This window comes from Pelmatolapia mariae, linkage group LG12, assembly GCF_036321145.2.
Source record: "Pelmatolapia mariae isolate MD_Pm_ZW linkage group LG12, Pm_UMD_F_2, whole genome shotgun sequence".
NCBI classification, from domain to species: Eukaryota; Metazoa; Chordata; class Actinopteri; order Cichliformes; family Cichlidae; genus Pelmatolapia; species Pelmatolapia mariae.
In genome coordinates this window covers 20,549,090-20,568,567 of record NC_086237.1, presented here as the reverse complement: position 1 = coordinate 20,568,567, position 19,478 = coordinate 20,549,090, and the positions used below count along the sequence as shown (strand labels likewise).

Genomic DNA, 19,478 nt, shown 5'->3' with positions numbered 1-19,478 from the left:
CTCCATGGCTGAAGGTATACAGTGTAATTAAGATAAATGTAAAGTCTTGTAGTGTTTCTCTGTAATTTTATTTGACCCCCGATTTGTTTTGTCACACCGTCCCCAATGTTTCTCAACTCAAAGCAGGCCAAGGTTGTGCTATATTAAAAATGAACTCCTCGTCAGTTTTAAAAACTTAACATAACGTGAGAAGTTTCTTGTGTGCTTTTTTTTTTTGTTGTGCTGATATAAATGAACTATGACTTTCAGATGGCATATCATTAATGATTTCCTTTTAAAAACTGAAATTGTGATGGTTGGATAGCTGTGTTTAATGTAGCGAATAAAATGTGTGACTGGCAGCTTGTTGAATTAACGGTCTCCTATGCTGTTTTGGAAATAAGTAGAAACGAACTTTCCCCAGGGCTCTATCAAAACTTCAGACCCTTTTTATATATACTTAACAGTGTGCAAAATGGGACAAGAGTAAAGTGTGCATAATGAAACCTAATCTCCTGAAATGTCCCTTAAGAGTTCTGATCTGATAAAACGTGTCAGGGTTGAAAGATGAGTGGAAATGTGCACCTTTTGAGATAACTCAAGTCAGCCTTCACTCCTTTATTATTTCTTTCTTCTTTTTTTTTTTACGCCACTTGTTCATTGCAAGAGGAAGTATTTTACGGTCTTCCTTTTCCTTTTTTTTCTTTTGCCTTCTGGCAGATTTCAGAACTGTTTAAGGCAAAGTCTGGGGTAATGTTAATTATGCTTTTTAGGGTAGTGGGATTTACCCCTGGGAGCTGTAGTAGAATACTTGATTTTCAAAAATAATTGGAGGATTTTACATGAATATAATTCTGAAAGGTCAGAGCTAAGAATGAGGCTTTTATTCTTTTTTTATTCCTGTTTCCACAGCCTGTAGAAGACAGGAGGAGAGTCAGGGCCATACTTCCATACACCAAAGTGCCAGATACTGATGAGATCAGGTAAGTGTCATGTGTGCACAAAATCTGCTTTTTTTGTCTTGTAGGGTAAATTCCTCGTGTCCCAACCATCACTTTCCTAAAAGTATTTTTTTGAATGTGAACCATAATCTTTTAGTTGCACACGAGCCACAGTGACATCCTAGACCTAAAAAATACCTATTCTTAGCACAAAGAACAGCCTAGTCTTCCTTTCATTTTTGTGGCATGACACAGCAGGCTGGAAAGCACATTATCTGACTTGTGACTGAAAAACGGTCTTGTCCCTGTCATTAAGCTGCAGTAGGCACACTTACTGACGATCCCAGCTATTCCCGATTTCCTAAATCTGATAAACAACTGTCTGAAGTGAACCTCAACGCTGAGCCTGCCAGTGAGCCACAGGCTTAACTGAGCACACAGGCATGCAACATTTACTTCAGATTAGGGGTAGACGACATGGTTCAAAATTCTATCATGACAATTCAAGAATATTTCCAGTATCAAATTTATAAAATAGTTAACAAAATGTTATTGATGCATGCGGGCAGCAGTTTAAAAAGTAAGTATATGGAGGGCATTTTTTTGCAACAAGTTACTGTTGCTGATCACACACTTCCTAATTTTAAGTGTGACATGAGGCGCCACCAGCCGCAGCATTCTAGTCTAACTGTAATGACACAGCAAAAGTCAGATTTAAGCACAAAAGTAGCCTACTAAACATTTTAGTTTAACATTACCTAAAGTGCCTTAACCTGGTAAGACCTGAACTCTTTTATGGCATGCTTTTTTAATTTCTCTTTGCTATTTGGGCTGACTGGGACCTGATGAACGTAAAAACAAAGAATTACCTGATTTTTTTATTTTTATTTATTTTTTTTAACCTGATTTTTGTTTCTGAGGAAAATGAGATCCACATAAGAGGACATTTGTTTTAAATTTCGATAGAACAGTGGCAGTGTTCTTATAAGTGGATATCAGGCCCTTGTAGAGCAAAATTTTGTATTTTGGTCTAGAACACCCAAAATGTGATGTCCACATATGTGGACGCCAGTTCCTAGGAGGTTAACTTTAACTCTTCAGGAGAGTTGTTGTTATTATGTGACAATATTGTCACATAATAAAACTGAAACTAATTTTCCACTTAGTATGTTGTATCAAAATCTTAGCTTTTCCACCTTCCACTGTTCTTTCTCTCATATGAAGCAGAACTAGCGAGTGCGCCGATGATGCTCGGTGGAGTCTAAATCGTCATTGGAGTCTGATACAAGGTTCTTGCTTCAGACATGCCCGGGCTTGTCTTGTTGGGTGTACTGTGAATACATGACGTTGCTATAGCAATGAAATTGAGATATGACATTTTTATATTGTGTAAAAAATTATGCTGGTATTATCATGAACGAAATGATATGGCACAGCGCTACTTCAGATTCTAGTAACGCTTTATTTCCACACTAAATTATTATTGTCTGTATATCTGTTCACTTTACTGATCCCAAGTTCACATTAAATCACAGTCGAGATGATAGTTCCCTTACAGAGCGACAATGTGATGCAGATAGTGTTGGATAAAGTCTTTCTTAGTTACCTCATTTTGACTTGATCTATTTTCAGCTTCCTTAAAGGGGACATGTTTATTGTTCACAATGAACTGGAAGATGGCTGGATGTGGGTGAGCAATGTTCGCACAGAGGAGCAGGGACTCATTGTGGAGGATTTGGTGGAGGAGGTGGTAAGTACGACCCGACATTGAGAAGCTCATATCACCTTATTTTTCAAAAGATCTTTATCAAACAATAAAAGTAAATTCTGTGGGGAAAAAAAACAAACAAAATTAATAGTAGCATCTGCACAGTAGTGTGCATTAAAAACAAGCACTGCACTTAGCACTGTGAGGTGACTGCAATATAGGACACTAAAGTAGGCAAAAGCATAGCACCCACAGTTGGGATGGGATATATGAATACACAAAATAATTGCATGACATTGTAAAAACTACAGACATTTCTGTTTCTGATCATTTTCAGGGCCGTGAGGAGGATCCACATGAGGGAAAAGTGTAAGCTCCATGGCACTGAACTGACTTACTTAGTGTCTGACATCTGTTCTCTTCCATAAAAATCTGTCCTGTCTGTTACAATAATTTATCACACATAATGCTATTACTGTATTTTATTATTGCAGAAAATGCATCCATACGCAGAGCCTAGTTTGCTTTGTCTTTTAGACATGTGATCTCTACTGAGCATTTGGTTGATTGCGTTAATTCGGTCTGTTTTCCTTCTGTTGCTCTCCTACAGCTGGTATCACGGAAAGATCACCAAGCAAGAGGCCTACAACCTTCTGATGACAGGTACACTTTCACTCAGCACTGCAGACATTACAGTTTCTGTTGTGAACATTATCTAAACATCTCTCTTTTTCCTTCACTCTGCTTCTTTTGCTCCCTTTAATTTCATAGTTGGTCAAGTGTGCGGTTTTCTAGTCCGGCCTTCAGACAACACACCTGGCGACTACTCCCTCTTTTTTCGCACCAATGAAAACATCCAAAGGTTTAAGATCTCCCCCACACCTAACAATCAATACGTGATGGGGGGGAGGTACTATAACAGGTATGTCTGCCAGTGTGGCTGCCTTCAGTGTGGCGATGCAACACAGTTATATAAAGAAAGTTGCAGTATAACTGTAGCATTTCTTTAATGCATTATCAGGACATATTGAGGATGCCGACGTAGTTACTGATGAGCTGAGTGTCTTTTCTCTCTGGCAGTGTTGATGACATCATCGACCATTACAAGAAAGAACAGATTGTTGAGGGTTACAACTTAAAAGAACCTGTTTCAGTGCAGGTAAGCACAGTTATATGCTAACGTCATATAGTGAACCTCACTGTATTTTTGACTTAGCAAAATGACATTCGACAGTGTGTTTTGTTTTGTTTTTTGTGTGTGTGTGTGTGTGTGTGTGTGTGTGTGTGTGTGTGTGTGTGTGTCTCTGAAGATATCAGGGCTTAGCATTTGTGCCACCTTGGAAAGGCAGTGTACAAAATTTTTTTCTGAGATGTCATTTTGTTCATATTTGAGGTGAAGTTTTAGAGCTTAAAAGTACTACATTTTAATATGATTGGACTCTCAGTGAACAGTAAATGTAAATTTTTAATAAAAATCATCCACACTTCTCTTAATCAATAGACATAACAGACAGAGAAAAGCGATGTAAGCTGGTCGTTTGAATGATCTCATTTTACCTCTGTCCTTATATGGTGTTTGTTTTTGTATTTACTGTAGCACCAGGAACAGGTTCTGACTGACGTAGTGGATGGGAGAGAAATTTATAACACTATCAGACGGAAAACAAAAGATGCTTTTTACAAAAACATTGTCAAAAAAGGCTACCTCCTGATCAATAAAGGTTTGTGTAACGTTGGCTCGTTTTGTCTGGGCTTTTATTATCTTCTTGTAATATCATGAGTAACTATTATCTCATTCAGAGTCTGAACTTTGATTTCTCCCACAGGCAAAGGCAAACGGTGGAAGAACCTTTACTTTATCCTGGAGGGTAATGACGCACAGCTCATCTATTTTGAAAACGAGAAAAGAGCCACGAAACCCAAAGGGCTGATCGACTTAAGCGTGTGCTCCGTCTACGGCGTGCACGACAGTCTGTTTGGCAGGTCGGGCTTTGAAATCTAATCAGTGGTTTCATTTTTTACACTTTAAAATCTGACTGCTTAATGATAGCAGTTGTGTAGACATTGTATAGATGGAAATGATTTTTAATCTTTAAAGTATGTTGTCTTCTGCTTTACTTTTTCAGGCCAAACTGTTTCCAGATTGTTGTCCAGCACTTTAGCGAGGAACAGTACATATTCTACTTTGCAGGAGAGGCTCCAGAGCAGGCACAGGTAAGTGGAGAGTCAGCACTTTACTGTCACAGAAAATGGTCAAACAAGGCAGAAATGCATACACATTCTTATAAATATTTTTATACACATACATTTATTTTTCTGAGAGCTGAAGGGTGCTTCTCTAAAAGAAAAAGGATTTCAACATCGTTATCTACTTTGGTAGAACTCAACCGACTGGTATTCTTTCCATTTGTCTTCTGCTAGATCAGAGTGCAAATTTATTCCATTATTTATTTTATCTTTCATGTATCATTGTCTAAAGTGGAAGTTAGAATGCTGGGAAGAGAAAAGTAGGAAGGAAGGAAAGAGCTCACGAACATACTGCATCGTTTATCAAACCCCTTGAATTAGAGGTGAAACACTGCACTTTAATCACGCCTCAGTTCTTTGATTTTAAATCTTTCTGCAATGTCATAAAAATGCTCAAAAATGAAAGAATTATTGCTGTAGCTTCAGTTTGACCTGATGGTGGCAGTGTTGTTTCACTGTAGAATTACACATTTACACTGTAGCACCGGTGGAACAGGTTTACTTTAGGACAGCAGTTTTCTCTTGTTTTATATTGTAATATATTCATTATAGTATATTTTGTCTTAGATAAGTTTGGGGCCACAAAACATTTTCAGTTTCCTGATGCAAGTGGCCACCAGTTAGAAATTTCACAATGAGACTTTCATTTTATTCCTTTTCGTGGAATAAATGAGTACACACAGTGTAAATACAGTATTTATTTATTTTTTAATGTTTTGGCCATTTTCTTCTTTCCTTTTTTCTGCAGGATTGGATGAAATGCCTTCAAACCTTCTGTAATAACCTAAGGAAAACCACTCAGCCCACCTCCAACAAGAGGCTTAGACAGGTTTGTATAGCAGCAGCCAGTGTGTGGTCATGATGGCAAAGCAACACAGCAGATGATTAAATCCAGTGAATAAAGAGGCAGCTCTCATTCAGGTGTATAAGCAAGAGAGGGCTGCAATTGTGACATCAACATTTTAAAGTTTAAAATGTATCAAAACGTAATAATATTGTGAAAGATTATACACTGATTATTAAAATTGCTTGTATATTAATTCTTCTGTGATGAGGCAGTTGTTATAATTTTCTGATTAAAGATTAATTCAGTAGTTTGACGAGGTTCTTCTCAAATGTCATGGCATATCAAGAAATCTAATTATTGCAACCCGTCAGTGCATATGTTTTAAAGTTTATTGCTGTCTTTCAGGTGAGCAGCCTGGTGCTGTACGTGGAGGAGGCGCACAAGTTGCCAGCGAAGTATTTCACCAACCCCTACTGTAACATCTACCTGAACAGTGTCCAGGTTGCTAAGACGCACCCACGGGAGGGGCAGAACCCCGTCTTCACTGAGGAATTCATCTTTGAGTAAGTTTGTTGTACTTGTTTATTTCTCTCCTTTGGATTTTGCTGTTATGTTTCTCCCTTCATGTTTTATCCTCCTAATGTTTCCAGCTATTTTTATTGCTTAGAATCACTTCATGGCGTACTAGCATCATGCTATATAGCCAGTGTAGTGCCAATGTTTACCACTGTTTGAGAGAGCACAGATAAGACTGAGGCTGATGTTGTTGAAAGTCTGCAAAGTGAATCTGCCCCAGGACCATGTAGGAGTGGCGTAGTTAACAGGAAAGTACGGTGATTCACATATTCTGCCTAAGAAAACCCATACCTTTATGGCCGTACACATTAACATTGTCACTGAATAAACAAGCTGCACTGATGGCATTGAACATCGGTTTTTTGTTGTTTTTTTACACTTTTGTAATTTGGATATTAGCTCATGCGACTGACATCCCTCTCACTCGCAGAGTACATGTCATGCTTCAGTTCATCTTATTGTTGCTTAAGCAGCTTCCAGCCTGATTTAGCAACTTTTCATGTCACTATAGCGACAAAGAGTCTTGGACTGTGGCCAGTGCCGCTGTTTGAGCAGGGTTCTTGCTCTCCTGCCAAAGATGCACATCTTTTTGTGTCTGCTCTGTTCAGTGAGTGGCAGAAAGGAGCTGAACCCTTGAGTCAGCGGTGTACATACATGCAGTGTTTTTCATCTGGTTTGTTAATGCAGGCAGAGGCCTTACACTCTGGAAAACACACACACACACCTTTTTGTTTGAATTATTTGACGTGTAAATGTAGCTGAAATTACAACTCAGCTTTTGTCCTTAAGTTGTATGTTTGGTGGACCCTTTAATAAAATACTTTTTCTTCTTCTCACTGGCTGCACATGCAGTGAACTAGAAAAGTGTAACATGCAAAAAATACACATCTAAGATCTGTGATGTTTATCTGAATAGATACTTGAAGACGTATATCTCTCATCTGTATGGCACTGTAGTTGCTATTATTGCTCTTTTGATTCTTCTGAGCTCTCAGTCTGCAGTAATATAAATGACTTGGCATTTATATAAATACAAGCGCATGCACAGGAGGAATACAGACTGAAACCAAGTGAATGATTTGTTCACGGACTACAATTTCTTTCTCATTTTTTTTTGTATTATATTCCATGTAAATGTAGTCATTGTTTTACAATTGGAGCTGAAATGCTGTGCATGTGATGTTAGTGAAGTTGAAGTGTATGCTACATAGCAATCCAAAACATTAATGTGGCAACATAACAACATACACAAACAGATTAAATCATATTCACATTTATATGTACATATGTTAACAGATGAATTTGAAAACAATGCACTTGAATACCGGTACTGTACATTTGAAATGAGCAGTGTGTGTGGTTCCTGGTTTAGAGAATGATATGTTTATCTCTGTTGTTTCAGTGACTTGTCCAGTGAAATTAACAGATTTGAAATCAGCTTGAGCAACAAAACGAAAAAGAGTAAAGAAAATGACATCTGTAAGTAACAGCTTCAAGTTTTAAAACAGATTCAAACTTGCATTTACTTTATTTACATTATCTACCCTTTTCTCTCCGTGTTCATCGATGCCTCAATGTCTCTTCCCTTCTCAGTGTTCATGCGCTGCCAGCTAAACCGGCTGCAAAAAGGCCAGATGATTGACGAGTGGTTCCCTCTCAGCTCCTACGTTCCTCTGAAGGGCATTGAGCCGGGCTCCTTACGCGTACGTGCCCGCTACTCCGTGGAGAAGATCATGCCCGAAGAGGAGTACAACGAATTCAAGGAGGTCTGAACCACTGAAAAGTGGCTTTGATTGCAACATCTATTAACTGTCTACTCGGTTGTTGACTTCATATTATGTCCTTGTTGTGCATCCTTTGCAGATAATCTTGCAGAAAGAGTTTTATGTTGTCTATGCTTTGGCACATGTGTGCGGTCAGGACCGCTCCTTACTGGCAAGTCTCCTCCTACGGATCTTCAGGCACGAGAAGACTGAAGCCCCACTACTCAGGACACTCAATGACAGAGAGATTAGCATGGAGGGTAGGAGTCACAGCTATTGTGATCCAAAGACAGGAAAGCTTAGGCGTCTAAATAGATTGGACTTAAAGAGTTATGAAAGAATCATTTCATTGAAAGCTATAAGTGACAGTCATGTTGCTTAGTAACCAGGAAGTTGTCGTGTCCACGCATTTTAAAAACCCTTCTCTGCTTATGCACTACTACCAGATGAGGCCACAACATTGTTCAGAGCAACTACACTGGCCAGCACACTGATGGAGCAGTACATGAAGGCCACAGCAACACCCTTCGTCCACCACGCGCTCAAAGACACCATCCTCAAAATCATGGAGAGCAAACAGTCCTGCGAGGTAAACACCTGCTAAAAATGTTGCATTTAGTGTTGATACTGTACAATAAGGTGAAATATTTATCTTGTTGAATTTATTTGTCTAGTTCCCCTCCAAATCTCGGCCTAAATCTACCTTTTTTAAATATTGTTTTTAAGTTGAACCCTTCAAAACTGGAAAAGAATGAAGATGTGAATATGAATCTGGGGCATCTCCTCAACATACTGTCTGAGCTGGTGGAGAAGATCTTCATGGCTGCTGAGATCCTTCCACCGTAAGCTCATTTACCCTCACACAGCAGAAAATCAAACCACAAGTCCAAGAAACCCCAAAAATCAATTCAGGCGTCTCTGTAATTACTTTTTCAGCACTTTGAGGTACATCTACGGCTGTCTGCAGAAGTCTGTGCAACAGAAGTGGCCCACCAACACCACCATGCGAACGAGAGTTGTAAGGTAGACAAACTGCCAAAAAACACTGATTTTCTTTGAGAATATCAATGTTTGTTTATTATGTTTCAATATCTTATTATGCTTATCGATTCCTTTTCTAGTGGCTTTGTCTTTCTAAGACTGATCTGCCCCGCCATCCTCAATCCCAGAATGTTCAACATCATTTCTGGTAAGCATCTGCTGAAAAGCGCACACACCATATCGTCTTTGCTCACTCTGTGACTTGCCACTGTGTGCATTTGACACTACTGTTCCCTTTTGCAGATCCTCCATCTTCAACAGCAGGCAGGACCCTCACACTGGTGGCGAAGTCTGTCCAGAATCTGGCTAACCTGGTTGAATTTGGTGCTAAGGTATGAATTCTTTCATTCAGCTTTTATAGGAAGGCACGTGTCGAGATTTGTCTGGATTTGACAGTTGTCTCTGCTCACGAACAGGAACCCTACATGGAGGGTGTAAACCCTTTCATCAAAAACAACAAACACAGGATGATCATGTTTCTGGACGAGTTGGGGGTGAGTCACATTTGTTGCTGAAAGCTCAAAAGATTAGTGGATTTAAATGCTTTTTAGTTTTATAAAGTAAAAGTAAAGTACTATTAAGATATCTTAGCAATTCAGTGTGTAGTTACATCTCTTTACATTGACAAAAGGTCTAAATTGAGTGGGCGGTATGTCATCACTGCTTTTTGACTGTTGGTCAAATTAAGAAAGAAGCTTAAATACTACATTGGCCTTAGGGAAATTATAAAAGGATACCTTTCATGTTTTCTTACATTTTGTAGAGCCAATAACCTTTTCATAAGCTTTGAAAAACTTTAAGAAACTCTTAACTGTGTTTCTAGAATGTGCCTGACCTCCCCGAAGCCACGGAGCACTTTAGGACGGACCTGTCTCGGGACCTGGCCGCGCTGCACGAGATCTGTGCCACACACTCAGACGAGCTCCGGACGCTGAGCAACGAGAGGGGCTCAGGACAGGTTAGAGACCGCTGCCACATTCTCGCACACAGACATCGATTAATGCCGTCCTGTTTCACGAGGCTCATTTATCTCCCTGTTTGATCTCCGCAGCATGTATTGAAAAAGATGCTGGCCATCACAGAGCTCCTCCAGCAGAAGCAGGCTCAGTATGCCATGTCCAACAGCAACAGGTAGTACTGCACTCTTCCTCTCCTCCCATCCTCCCCATCCTTGCGTCAAGTCTCCGAGTGCAGCCCGGTGGAGACATGGCATGCTCTACCCTCATCACCATGGCAACCCATCCACCATTCTCCATCATATCTTCCTCTGATAGTCCCGCCCATCCCACCCACCTGCCATCTTGTCTCGTTCACCACAAGAGAGCTATGCAACAACAGCAGCTGAGTACAACAGGCGACGGCGTACTTTAAAAAATAAATAAAAAAACAAACAAAGAACTTGGCCCAGTAACTGACAGCTGTATGCACAATGCAAATATTTGTTCCCCTCCTCCATTAACTGTGATTTGGGTACATTTTTTCCTTTCATCACTGAGGCCAAATGCTGAGAGGGGCTTTTTGTACCCAGTATGTGTTTTTAATAGCACAGGTTGCCAAAGTGCCCCCCACCCCTCCTACTCAATATGAGGAAACTGACAAGGAGATGCTAGTTTTCCTCAGACCCCTTTACTGGAAACTGGATTACAAGAGATGATGCTTTTTTTGTAATTAGTGACTTATTTGAAGGTGGTGACAATATCTGCAAAGTACTGAAACAAGCATCTCTGTATGTCTGTCGTTTGTTTTTGTTTTTCTTTTCTAGATTGGAACAAAGTCTTTCAAAAACAGAAAAGTATGGTTATTTTATATTAATAAATTCTCTTGCTGGAATCATGAGTATATACATGAGAAGAGCTGCATTTTTCCCAATAATTGTATCAGCTATTTTTTGATTATCTGGTTGAGGCTTTTTTTTTTTTTTTTTTTTTTGAAACTTCAAGACACATAATCAGAGAAACCAAGTAAAACAAAAGTGTTTACAGCAGTAAAAAGAAAAAAAATTGGGATAGTACAGACTGTATCAGACATGCATGCACTCATTAAACTGTTTTTGTAAAGTAGATTACGGAGTGGGTTTTTCTTTTGGTCTCCTGATTTGAAGGAGGAGAAATGTGTGCACATGGTGTCATGTGACAGAAATATGTAGAAAACTCTTTATTAAAAAAGCAGAAGAGAGAGCAAACAAACAGCTGACTGCAATTATGACATGAACACCTGCATTTATGTCACATCCCTTTACAGTAAAACACTGGAATTAATGTGTATATATAGTAACTTTAAACTCTGCTCAATTCCACAAGTCTAGATGAGGTCTTCATCAGTCCATTCCTGAAATAAAACAAAAGTGTAGATTTAGAAAGAATTGTATAAAAAAAAAAACATTAAACTGAGAACAATGTTGGCCTGCCTCACCTCTTCTACCAACCGTGGTTCTTTTGCTACATGGCCATCTTCTTCATATCCTCTCTTTCGTTTGCTGCGATGGGGAAAAAAAATTAAAAAAATTTTAGCATGTAGGTGTAAAACTAGTTTTGCAAACACTTCTGCAAATCGCAAGTGTTGTTTTGCGAGAAATAACCATCCCACATCTTTGCTGTTAACTGGAACTTGTCAACTCTATCGTCGACTCATTTCAGTAGTGTGAGACCTCTAGTGTGTAGTGCCCCTCCATAATCACTCTAAGTTGCATTTTGTGTTTCTCTTCATTATTTTAGTTTCTGTGACTTCATTTAGACTCTCTTCACACCATGTTTGCAAGACACAGACACACACAACTGGCGAGGCCATCTGTCTGGAACATTTTGATGCACAGCAAACAAAGTCCCTTTCACAAACGTGTTCGCTTTATCTTACAGGACAGAGTGCACCATCATGTCACTCGCTGCTGCCATCCAGGTAATGTGAGTTTTCATACGATTTTTCACCTGAGAATCAAAAGTGTGGCGGTCGGGCCGCACAGCCAGCCAAAGCGAGGCCTCATCATCCCGTGAGGTGTAGAACCGAAGACTGGAGCGAGTTTGTACTTTCCAAGCATGTGGCCTAGATTCCTGGCGGTATAAATGCAATACGGCTGTTCTCCATGGGAAACCCACTTGCTGCGTTTCTGAATGCTGTCCTTCCAAAGCCCTTCTCGAAATGCTTCAAACGATGACGCCGTGTTTAAAGATGGGCAAAAAGCCTCAAAGATTTCTGTGAAGATCTGAGAGACTTTACTGCAGATTTTTTTTTTTTTTTTTAAATCCTTGCTATTCCTGCCACTCCCTCAAAAATAAAAATTAAAAAAAAAAAAAAAAAAAAACCTGAGCAGTTACAGTTGGTGACTGACATAGAACCAGACAAATAGGGGGTTTGGTGGGGAGGCTACCTGATGGGCCAACTTCTGTCTCGTGATGACACAGGAGAAAGGAAATCCAAAGCATTGAAGTAGCGTTTGTTTTTTGTTTTTTTCTGCCATCATCAGGGAATTCAAACATAGCACCTCTTGCCAAGACAACACGAGCCTTAACGCCCTTTCTACTCACTGTCCTCTCACCCACGTCGCCTGATTTTTACGATAAGCTCTTCCTTTAAACCATTGACGACTTCCAGTCTGTGTGTGAACTTCGACGCAGCAACGGGAGTCGCTTGTTACTTCTTTTTTTGGCTGTTTTTTTAAATATGCTGCTTTGTTTATTGATGTTATATACTTAGGCTTGTATAGAGGAACTGTGTTTGTGTATGATTACAGCTGAAAGGTAGTCATAGGTTTGTAGGAGATACCTGTAACCCATCCTGTGCATGTGTAATCCTGGCGGATCCCATTATTGTGTGTGGGCCTACATATATGCTGCTCTAAAAACTTTCACCGGAACTCCCCTTTATGCCTTTTTGGACGTTTAAAAAAAAAAAAAAAAAAAAAAACTTTCACGCGTTGCAGTCTCTCTCTCTCGCTTTTCCCTCCACCAACAGGTGGCGTTTCAGTACATAGATCCACCCGGAGAAGTCATGCCACGCACAGATTTACCAACTTCAACGTCATAACGGTTGGCCCCGTGTGCCTCGTCGTGATTCGAGCAGCTGCAAAAGTCTGAATCTGTGCCTGTCATAGCGCAAAAGTTTACCACACTGTTTACTGTAGTTGCACTTAAGATACCACGGACCTCACCGAGTGTTAGCAGACATCTGGCAACAGATAAGTGACACAATGTCTCCTAACATCGCCCAGAAAAAAAGAAAAAACCTCAGCTATACCAATATCAGCTGTGCTACATGGTATAGATGATGTAGGCAGAAATGTGGCGTGCTGTTGTACTTTCTGTATTTCATACAGCTGATGATGATGATGATGTGTTCCTTTTTATTTTTCTACCTGATTACTGAACCTTGAACCTTTTGCATCTTAGATACGACAACCTGGCTAAAATAAAACAATATATACCTGGACTTAGTCGCTTGTTTGTGTGTGCCAGAGTGCTACGTGACAGTTTTACAGTGACAGTAAAGGTGTTATTTTTCTTTCTACATACATACGTACACACTTATCAGCTTTATATATTCTGATTTTAATATCACAATGTTTAACTGTTGGAAAGTATCACAAAACAAAAACAAAAAAAAACAACCAAGGGAGTTAATGTCGTCTCCTTACTTGCTTGAACTGGCAAATTCGGCATGAATCCTCTCCAGCCTCTGTTTGGAAATATTCACCACCTCTAGTTTAGGAGGCTCATATTTCTTCAGGAGGGTTTTCATTCCTGAAAAAACAGAAAGCAGCAAGTTTGAAAGCGCATTCTTCGCCAAGGCCAATGCCCTGTTTTGTAGCTCTAAGGCACGTGAGTTGGATTGGCATTTAAAATGTATTCAGTTCTTCCTTTACTTGTGCAATTCAGCATAATAGTTTCTGTATCTTGCAGTCAATCGGACAGAACCGCAAGAAAAAACTTGCTCTGGAGAAGCTAAAACAGCTCAATATCACCATCTTGTGGTGTCAACTTGAAGGTGCGGTTTACTCACGTCTCATGGAGTCGTACATCTTTGAGAGCGTCTCCTTCTCCTCTTTCAGTCCTAAGCACTGGGTCAGATAACTGGGCATGAGAAATAATACATAGAAGGGATCAGTCTTGATTAACATACAGAGAGACAAACTTCTTCAGAGAAATTACATTTTTTTAAGGTTTTTTTTGTTCCTGATTCAAATTTTGCTTTTGTAATGTATTTGCTGTACATATAAATTAACTAAGCCAGCCAGTAATCACTCTAAGATTTCATCATAAAGTCCAAATTCTAAACATTATCTAACATTTAATTTTTTTTTCTTTTTTCCCTTTTTTTTTTTTAAACCACGAGGAAGATTAGATTCATAATTAACAGACATAATATTTCAAATCCGTGTTTGAAATTCAAACTGACCACTGTCACCTGGTTATTGATTTAAGAACTTTGTGTACTACCTCTCCATGTTAAGACCGGCTCTCGAGGCGCTGTTCAGAATAGCTGTCAGAGCGATCTGGGAGGGAGAAAAAAGTAGTCCTGCATCTGTCATAGCTGCCTGTGTCAGAAAGTCATCAGCAGTCTTCCTCAGTGACTCTGGGCTTTCCAGTGTAGGGTACCGGGTCTGGAAAAAGCGACAAGTTCAAATGAAAACTTAAGTAAGCAAGATTAGGGCAGTAGTAGTTTCCGTCTTCGTGTTTATAGTGTGAAGCAGTCACAGGAGCACACCCACCTTGAGGTCGATGAGCAGACCTTCCATGGGTCTGTAGGGGTTGTGGACCACCAAATGAAAGTTGAGCTGCTGGATTAGCAGTAGCTCATACTCCAGGATCTGCTCCAAAACCCTTTCTTGGCCTGCTGGGGTCTCCTGTACAAGATTGCCCACAAACTGGGTGCTGGACACATTGAATTCATCTACTTTGCAGGCCAGGTATGTACACGTCAGCCTAAAACAAGTAACAGGTTGCTTAGAACAAGGCTGAAAAGAAATTCTACAATTTACTCATTATTCAACACGACATGAAGGTTAAGTGGTTTAAGTGTTAGTTAAATAAATCATTTTTATACACAGCAAATCATTCAGTGACCCTCCCCCTATGCCCTATGGATGCTGCACTTTCATCTTGGAAGGAAACATTCCCGTTAGGAGGAAAGTGTCATAGCAGGAAGTAGGAGATCACCGAGAACAACTCTGGTTAAGATCGAAGAAAAAAAACAAAAACAATTGAATTTATTATGAGGTCAGGTATGATGTCAAAGAAAAAGAACCAGAGTGTTCAGAGAATCTGTCTGCACTTAGTCTAGACGACTTGATTATGTGACTGTAGGTGACGATCACATGGGTCACCCCTGTTAACACTGAGCACAGATTACAAAACACCTGAGATGCTTTGCCGCCACATACTCTTATGCGTTTCTCATCCTGACATCTGCCCACATCATCTCTCTCCACTGAAGATCAACTTTGACTCTTGAATTGAGGCTTTCAACACACCTGACGTCACATTAATTCACGATAAGAGACCACCAAACTGAGTTACACTACAACCGTCGCATCACTTTGATCATTTTAATAAAACAGTTCAAAGTTTGTCTGTGAGTTTAACAAACTGAATTTCTAAAACACACCAATGTATGCTTCTGTGTACAATCTACACTGTAAGGATGTCACCTCGTAGCAACAAACCCCTCTGAAACCCTACAACATAACCTATGCAGTAACCTGATGTCCACCTCTCTGCAAAGCTACACATCCTATTGAGTCAGCATGCAACTTTTGTAATTGGCCTGCTCAGCACTGTCAAGTCTTTTTTACTACTGTCGACTACTTTTTTCACCTCAGTGTTTGAATTTATTAAAGAAAGAAAAAAAACAAAGCCTCAATATAAGGACTCACAAATGTCAACAAATTCTTAGAGGGAAACTGCCAAACCTATCAGAAACTTTCCTCAACAGACACTTCCTTTAATGTGTCACCTCAATGCTATTCGTTTTCCTTTCACCGACCAGCAGTACTTACATGATAATTCTGGGGTGGTACTCCATGACGGAGTTGCTCAGGTAGAATCTCCTGAAGTACATGAGGGCTGTACCCTGCAAAACGAGAGAAAGGCACGTGGTTCACAGATGTCCTCGAGGTCACATGGCTCTGTTCAAAGAAACCACATACATACATACCACCACAGACTTTGGCATTGTGGGCTTAAAAGCATTGCAGAATTCCAGCAGCCTCCTCTCATAGTGCCGAAATAGGACGTCTTCCTCATGACGCTGCAAAAACATGGACTCACTCACCCCGGGCTTGTTCAAAGAGGAGGGAGTGAAGGTAACTGTCAAACAGACGTTCGTGGACTACATCTTTGGTTCAAATATGCCTAATGACATTTTTAATCGCAGCTTACCTTCCCACTTTCTAGGGCCTTGTTGCGGAATTTCTGATTAGCCTTGCACCTCATATGCTCGATTTCATCTTCACTTTTAAAAATCCAGTATTTCTTCTGGGAGCTGTTGTGAAACATGTCGCCTGCTGTGGAGAACACCGCAACAAAACTGCCTGATAAAAAAAGAGAGAGTCAACGTTAGCCTGCCGTCCAAACTTTGATAAATCTGAAATAAAATAACTTACAGTTGTTGAGCGTAATTAAAGGTCAATCCATCCGCGACACCGATGCTGTGCGAAAATAATTTTCTACAAATGAGCGCGTTTAATGCCTCAAGACAGTTCAAAACTAACGTCTTAACAAGCGGACTCCAGCAATAACAAATCCCACGCGCGTCGCCATTGGATTACGTCGACCTCGTCGGTTATTGATGACGCACGCAAACACACATACACATATACGCACACAATCTAAAATAAGTCATATTTAGGGACGTTTTTGGTAGTTTTAGACGGGAATGCCACTTGAAACGCGCTGAATGGCTGCAATTTATGTCTAATTGGGGTAGTTTCGGTCCCTAGAGGCAACAGCGTCCCCAATGGACGGGTGTGTCAGCTGATATAAGTCCCCAATTTTGACACAAGTAAACACACACACGCACTCACACACAAGCAAACATTGAAAACGCCCCCCCCCCCCAAAAAAAAACCAACAAAAAAGCAAAAAAACAAAACATAACAAAAACAATAACAGGAGGTTGGAAAGAAAACGAATGAAGCGCCATGAAGACGTTTCACCTCTCACCCAAGAGACTTATTCAGATGATATCCCACCTTTGCAGGGTCACGTGTGATAGGCCGGTTAGAAATAGCTGCCACTTTTGACAGTCTGTAGCATTGAAAGAGGTGTCTGACCTTATGTGTCCTCTACACTCGGGTTAGCACACGCTAAATAACCCAGAATAAATAAGCATGTAAACCTTGAATAAAGGCCCGCATTAACAGCAGCTCCCTCCCCCTTCGTCTTTAAATGAGCCAGGACAACATAACGTTCGCACTGCTAAAGCTGGTTTGTGACTATATGTTAGTTAAAATCAAGGATTTTGATTATTTTTTAGTGGGGGTGGGGGAAAATGCGCAACAGAAACGAAATCACACGGTATGTTTAGACAGAGCCACTCAACCCCCCACCCGTGTTTCCGCACGCCCTCATTTGCATAAACATGAGTAATTTATGAATAATAAATGCCCTTGCATTCAGCGGGAGCCGTTAATTTGCATATCACCACAGCTACAGTTTTATTTCCTTAGTGCGGCGTTATCGTGAAGCCCTTCGAGCCTGCATAAAACCAGGCTCAAAGAAATGACGCTTTAACAGGTATGTGCGCACTCGGGACTATTTTATATAATCTTAACCTTTTTCTCTACAGGCGCTTTCCGTGTGAACGCTCGCGTCTGAGCTCTGTCTGTGATAGGCTTGTGCACAAGGCTACGGCGGGCTTCTACACTAGCCATCGCTCGGTCTTGCCCTGTAAATTGCATAAACATGAAGTGCCGATGCATTATTGATGAGACCATTGCAACGTTTACTGTATGTGCGCATATGTGTGCGTGCGCGGGACTCACTGTGCATGCACGCTTGTGTTGTCAGCCTAACACCTCTCCCTCTGCTATTTCGCATAATTCTGCAGTGTGATGACTTATTTTTGTCTTTCTGTGTTGTGTTGGACTATCTTGAAGGTTTTTGTTTGTTGTCGTTTTGTTTTGTTTTTACATTTCTTGTGTTTAATTTGTCATTTATATATGTATGTGTAGGTTTTTTTTTCTGTTTTGAGACTTCATCACTTCATCCTGTGCCTTCACTATTTACAAAAGAAATGCTGGCTTGATGGTGAGGCAGCAAGTGAAATCTGCCTCCCCGTGAGTGTGTATGTTCATGTGATGGGTGATTTGAAGGGAGAGACACCACAGTTTTAGGTCAGGTGTGTGTGTGTGTGTCCCTGTGAGTAAAGGTTGCTCCTATGCAATCTGACAGGCAGTGTTTTATGGGAAATCAAACTTGGGTGATTTTGTTGCATTGCCAGATCAACTGAATGATCTTTGAGCCTCCCTGATCGAGTTAGACTCATCCTCCCAGAGTCGAGCCCACACTCCTGCCTGTTATATTTCAGCCGCATATGAAAACCTTTTCAGGCGTGCTGAAATGATTGCAATTCACGGACACAAAGTCAGCTAAAATTCAGCCGCCGATGCCGTGTGAACCATCACCTCGCCTGTACGCAGCTTTGTAAACTATTCATGGCGGTGATAATGCTGAGGAGGGAGGCGAGGAGAAGCTGGAGGAAGATAATCCCCACCCCGTGGCCCACCTTCCTCATCTCATCTATGAAGTTACTTTCTAGCACGAGAGGAAATAATCTGGATATAACCTTGACAATGATGCAGATGATTTACCAGAATGAGCCTGCCTAATCCATTTTTTTGCCCGCCCTTGCCCTGATATTCCTCGTGTTTGCTGCAGCTTTCAATCCATTTCAGCTTCACACGCCAACAATTAAATCCCGATTCCGACTCGTCGCATGTGCATATTAATTTTCTACTCTCCATCCTGCAGCATCCAACGACACCCCCACCCCACCCCATCCAAATTGGTACCCAGGTTGCTATGGCAACCATAAGTGGCAGTGCTGATGTCAGAAACTCCTCCAAGGACAGTCATGCAGGCATTGGGTCAGGTGATATGCAACGCTGCTGGGCATCCAGGAACAAAATGGCGGCCACTCCCCCCCACCACCACCTCAGTTTTCTTTTCTTTTTCTTCTTTTTTTCTTAACCACATGTGAGACTCTCTCTTTGAGCTTAAATAAAAGCGAGGAGTGCACCTGTGCTCCCCCCCCCTCTCTTTTTTTGTTTTGAAATGTGTGATATGGATGATGTGGGATATTCTCTGTGTGATTGGTGTGAGCGAAAGGCATCACAGAGCTGAGCTGTCTGAGCCCCTCAGAGATCGGCTGCCTGTCTGAAGAATTTAGAAATCTGTCTGGCTATTTAAGCGCATTCACATCTGTGTGTCCCTTTGTGTTTGAAT

At 40.6% G+C, this 19,478-nt stretch overlaps 2 protein-coding genes across 4 annotated transcripts in view; one reads left to right on the top strand and one right to left on the bottom strand.

The window, feature by feature from the left end:
• The window catches only part of LOC134638422 (ras GTPase-activating protein 1-like), a 31,643-nt gene extending 18,085 nt beyond the window's left edge, over positions 1 to 13,558 (top strand). The window contains exons 4-26 of one of the 2 annotated variants that reach the window (XM_063489030.1): positions 892 to 962; positions 2,553 to 2,670; positions 2,966 to 2,997; positions 3,239 to 3,291; positions 3,400 to 3,550; positions 3,709 to 3,787; positions 4,226 to 4,349; positions 4,455 to 4,611; positions 4,755 to 4,842; positions 5,624 to 5,704; positions 6,068 to 6,225; positions 7,641 to 7,717; positions 7,832 to 8,004; positions 8,102 to 8,261; positions 8,448 to 8,590; positions 8,728 to 8,843; positions 8,938 to 9,024; positions 9,123 to 9,190; positions 9,286 to 9,374; positions 9,459 to 9,536; positions 9,866 to 10,000; positions 10,094 to 10,173; positions 11,898 to 13,558. In XM_063489030.1, the coding sequence (XP_063345100.1) occupies positions 892 to 962; positions 2,553 to 2,670; positions 2,966 to 2,997; positions 3,239 to 3,291; positions 3,400 to 3,550; positions 3,709 to 3,787; positions 4,226 to 4,349; positions 4,455 to 4,611; positions 4,755 to 4,842; positions 5,624 to 5,704; positions 6,068 to 6,225; positions 7,641 to 7,717; positions 7,832 to 8,004; positions 8,102 to 8,261; positions 8,448 to 8,590; positions 8,728 to 8,843; positions 8,938 to 9,024; positions 9,123 to 9,190; positions 9,286 to 9,374; positions 9,459 to 9,536; positions 9,866 to 10,000; positions 10,094 to 10,173; positions 11,898 to 11,946 (2,367 nt within the window). In that variant the 3' untranslated portion in view covers positions 11,947 to 13,558. The remainder of the gene's footprint in view (positions 1 to 891; positions 963 to 2,552; positions 2,671 to 2,965; positions 2,998 to 3,238; positions 3,292 to 3,399; positions 3,551 to 3,708; positions 3,788 to 4,225; positions 4,350 to 4,454; positions 4,612 to 4,754; positions 4,843 to 5,623; positions 5,705 to 6,067; positions 6,226 to 7,640; positions 7,718 to 7,831; positions 8,005 to 8,101; positions 8,262 to 8,447; positions 8,591 to 8,727; positions 8,844 to 8,937; positions 9,025 to 9,122; positions 9,191 to 9,285; positions 9,375 to 9,458; positions 9,537 to 9,865; positions 10,001 to 10,093; positions 10,174 to 11,897) is intronic. The other variant, XM_063489031.1, reaches the window with a different exon arrangement.
• Positions 10,180 to 16,801, bottom strand: ccnh (cyclin H). 2 transcript variants are annotated; one of them, XM_063489032.1, is made up of 10 exons: positions 16,637 to 16,801; positions 16,413 to 16,564; positions 16,189 to 16,311; positions 16,031 to 16,104; positions 14,744 to 14,957; positions 14,472 to 14,635; positions 14,035 to 14,105; positions 13,670 to 13,775; positions 11,455 to 11,518; positions 10,180 to 11,370 (listed from the first exon to the last, which is right to left on the bottom strand). In XM_063489032.1, exons 2-10 carry the CDS (start codon positions 16,527 to 16,529, stop codon positions 11,344 to 11,346), a joined length of 960 nt encoding a protein of 319 aa, XP_063345102.1. In that variant the 5' UTR covers positions 16,530 to 16,564; positions 16,637 to 16,801; the 3' UTR covers positions 10,180 to 11,343. The 2 variants fall into 2 exon arrangements, with proteins under 2 accessions (XP_063345102.1, XP_063345103.1); XM_063489033.1 differs by having other exon boundaries at positions 16,413 to 16,560.
• Positions 16,802 to 19,478: the final 2,677 nt, after the last annotated feature.

Excerpts from the sequence above, each read along its gene's own strand:
- ccnh (XM_063489032.1), bottom strand. The coding sequence starts at position 16,529 with ATGTTTCACAACAGCTCCCAGAAGAAATACTGGATTTTTAAAAGTGAA. Across the intron at positions 14,958-16,030 it reads TACCACCCCAGAATTATCAT|GCTGACGTGTACATACCTGG; the intron begins GTAAGTACTGCT and ends TACTTGTTTTAG. Across the intron at positions 14,636-14,743 it reads GTCTGCTCATCGACCTCAAG|ACCCGGTACCCTACACTGGA; the intron begins GTGGGTGTGCTC and ends CGCTTTTTCCAG.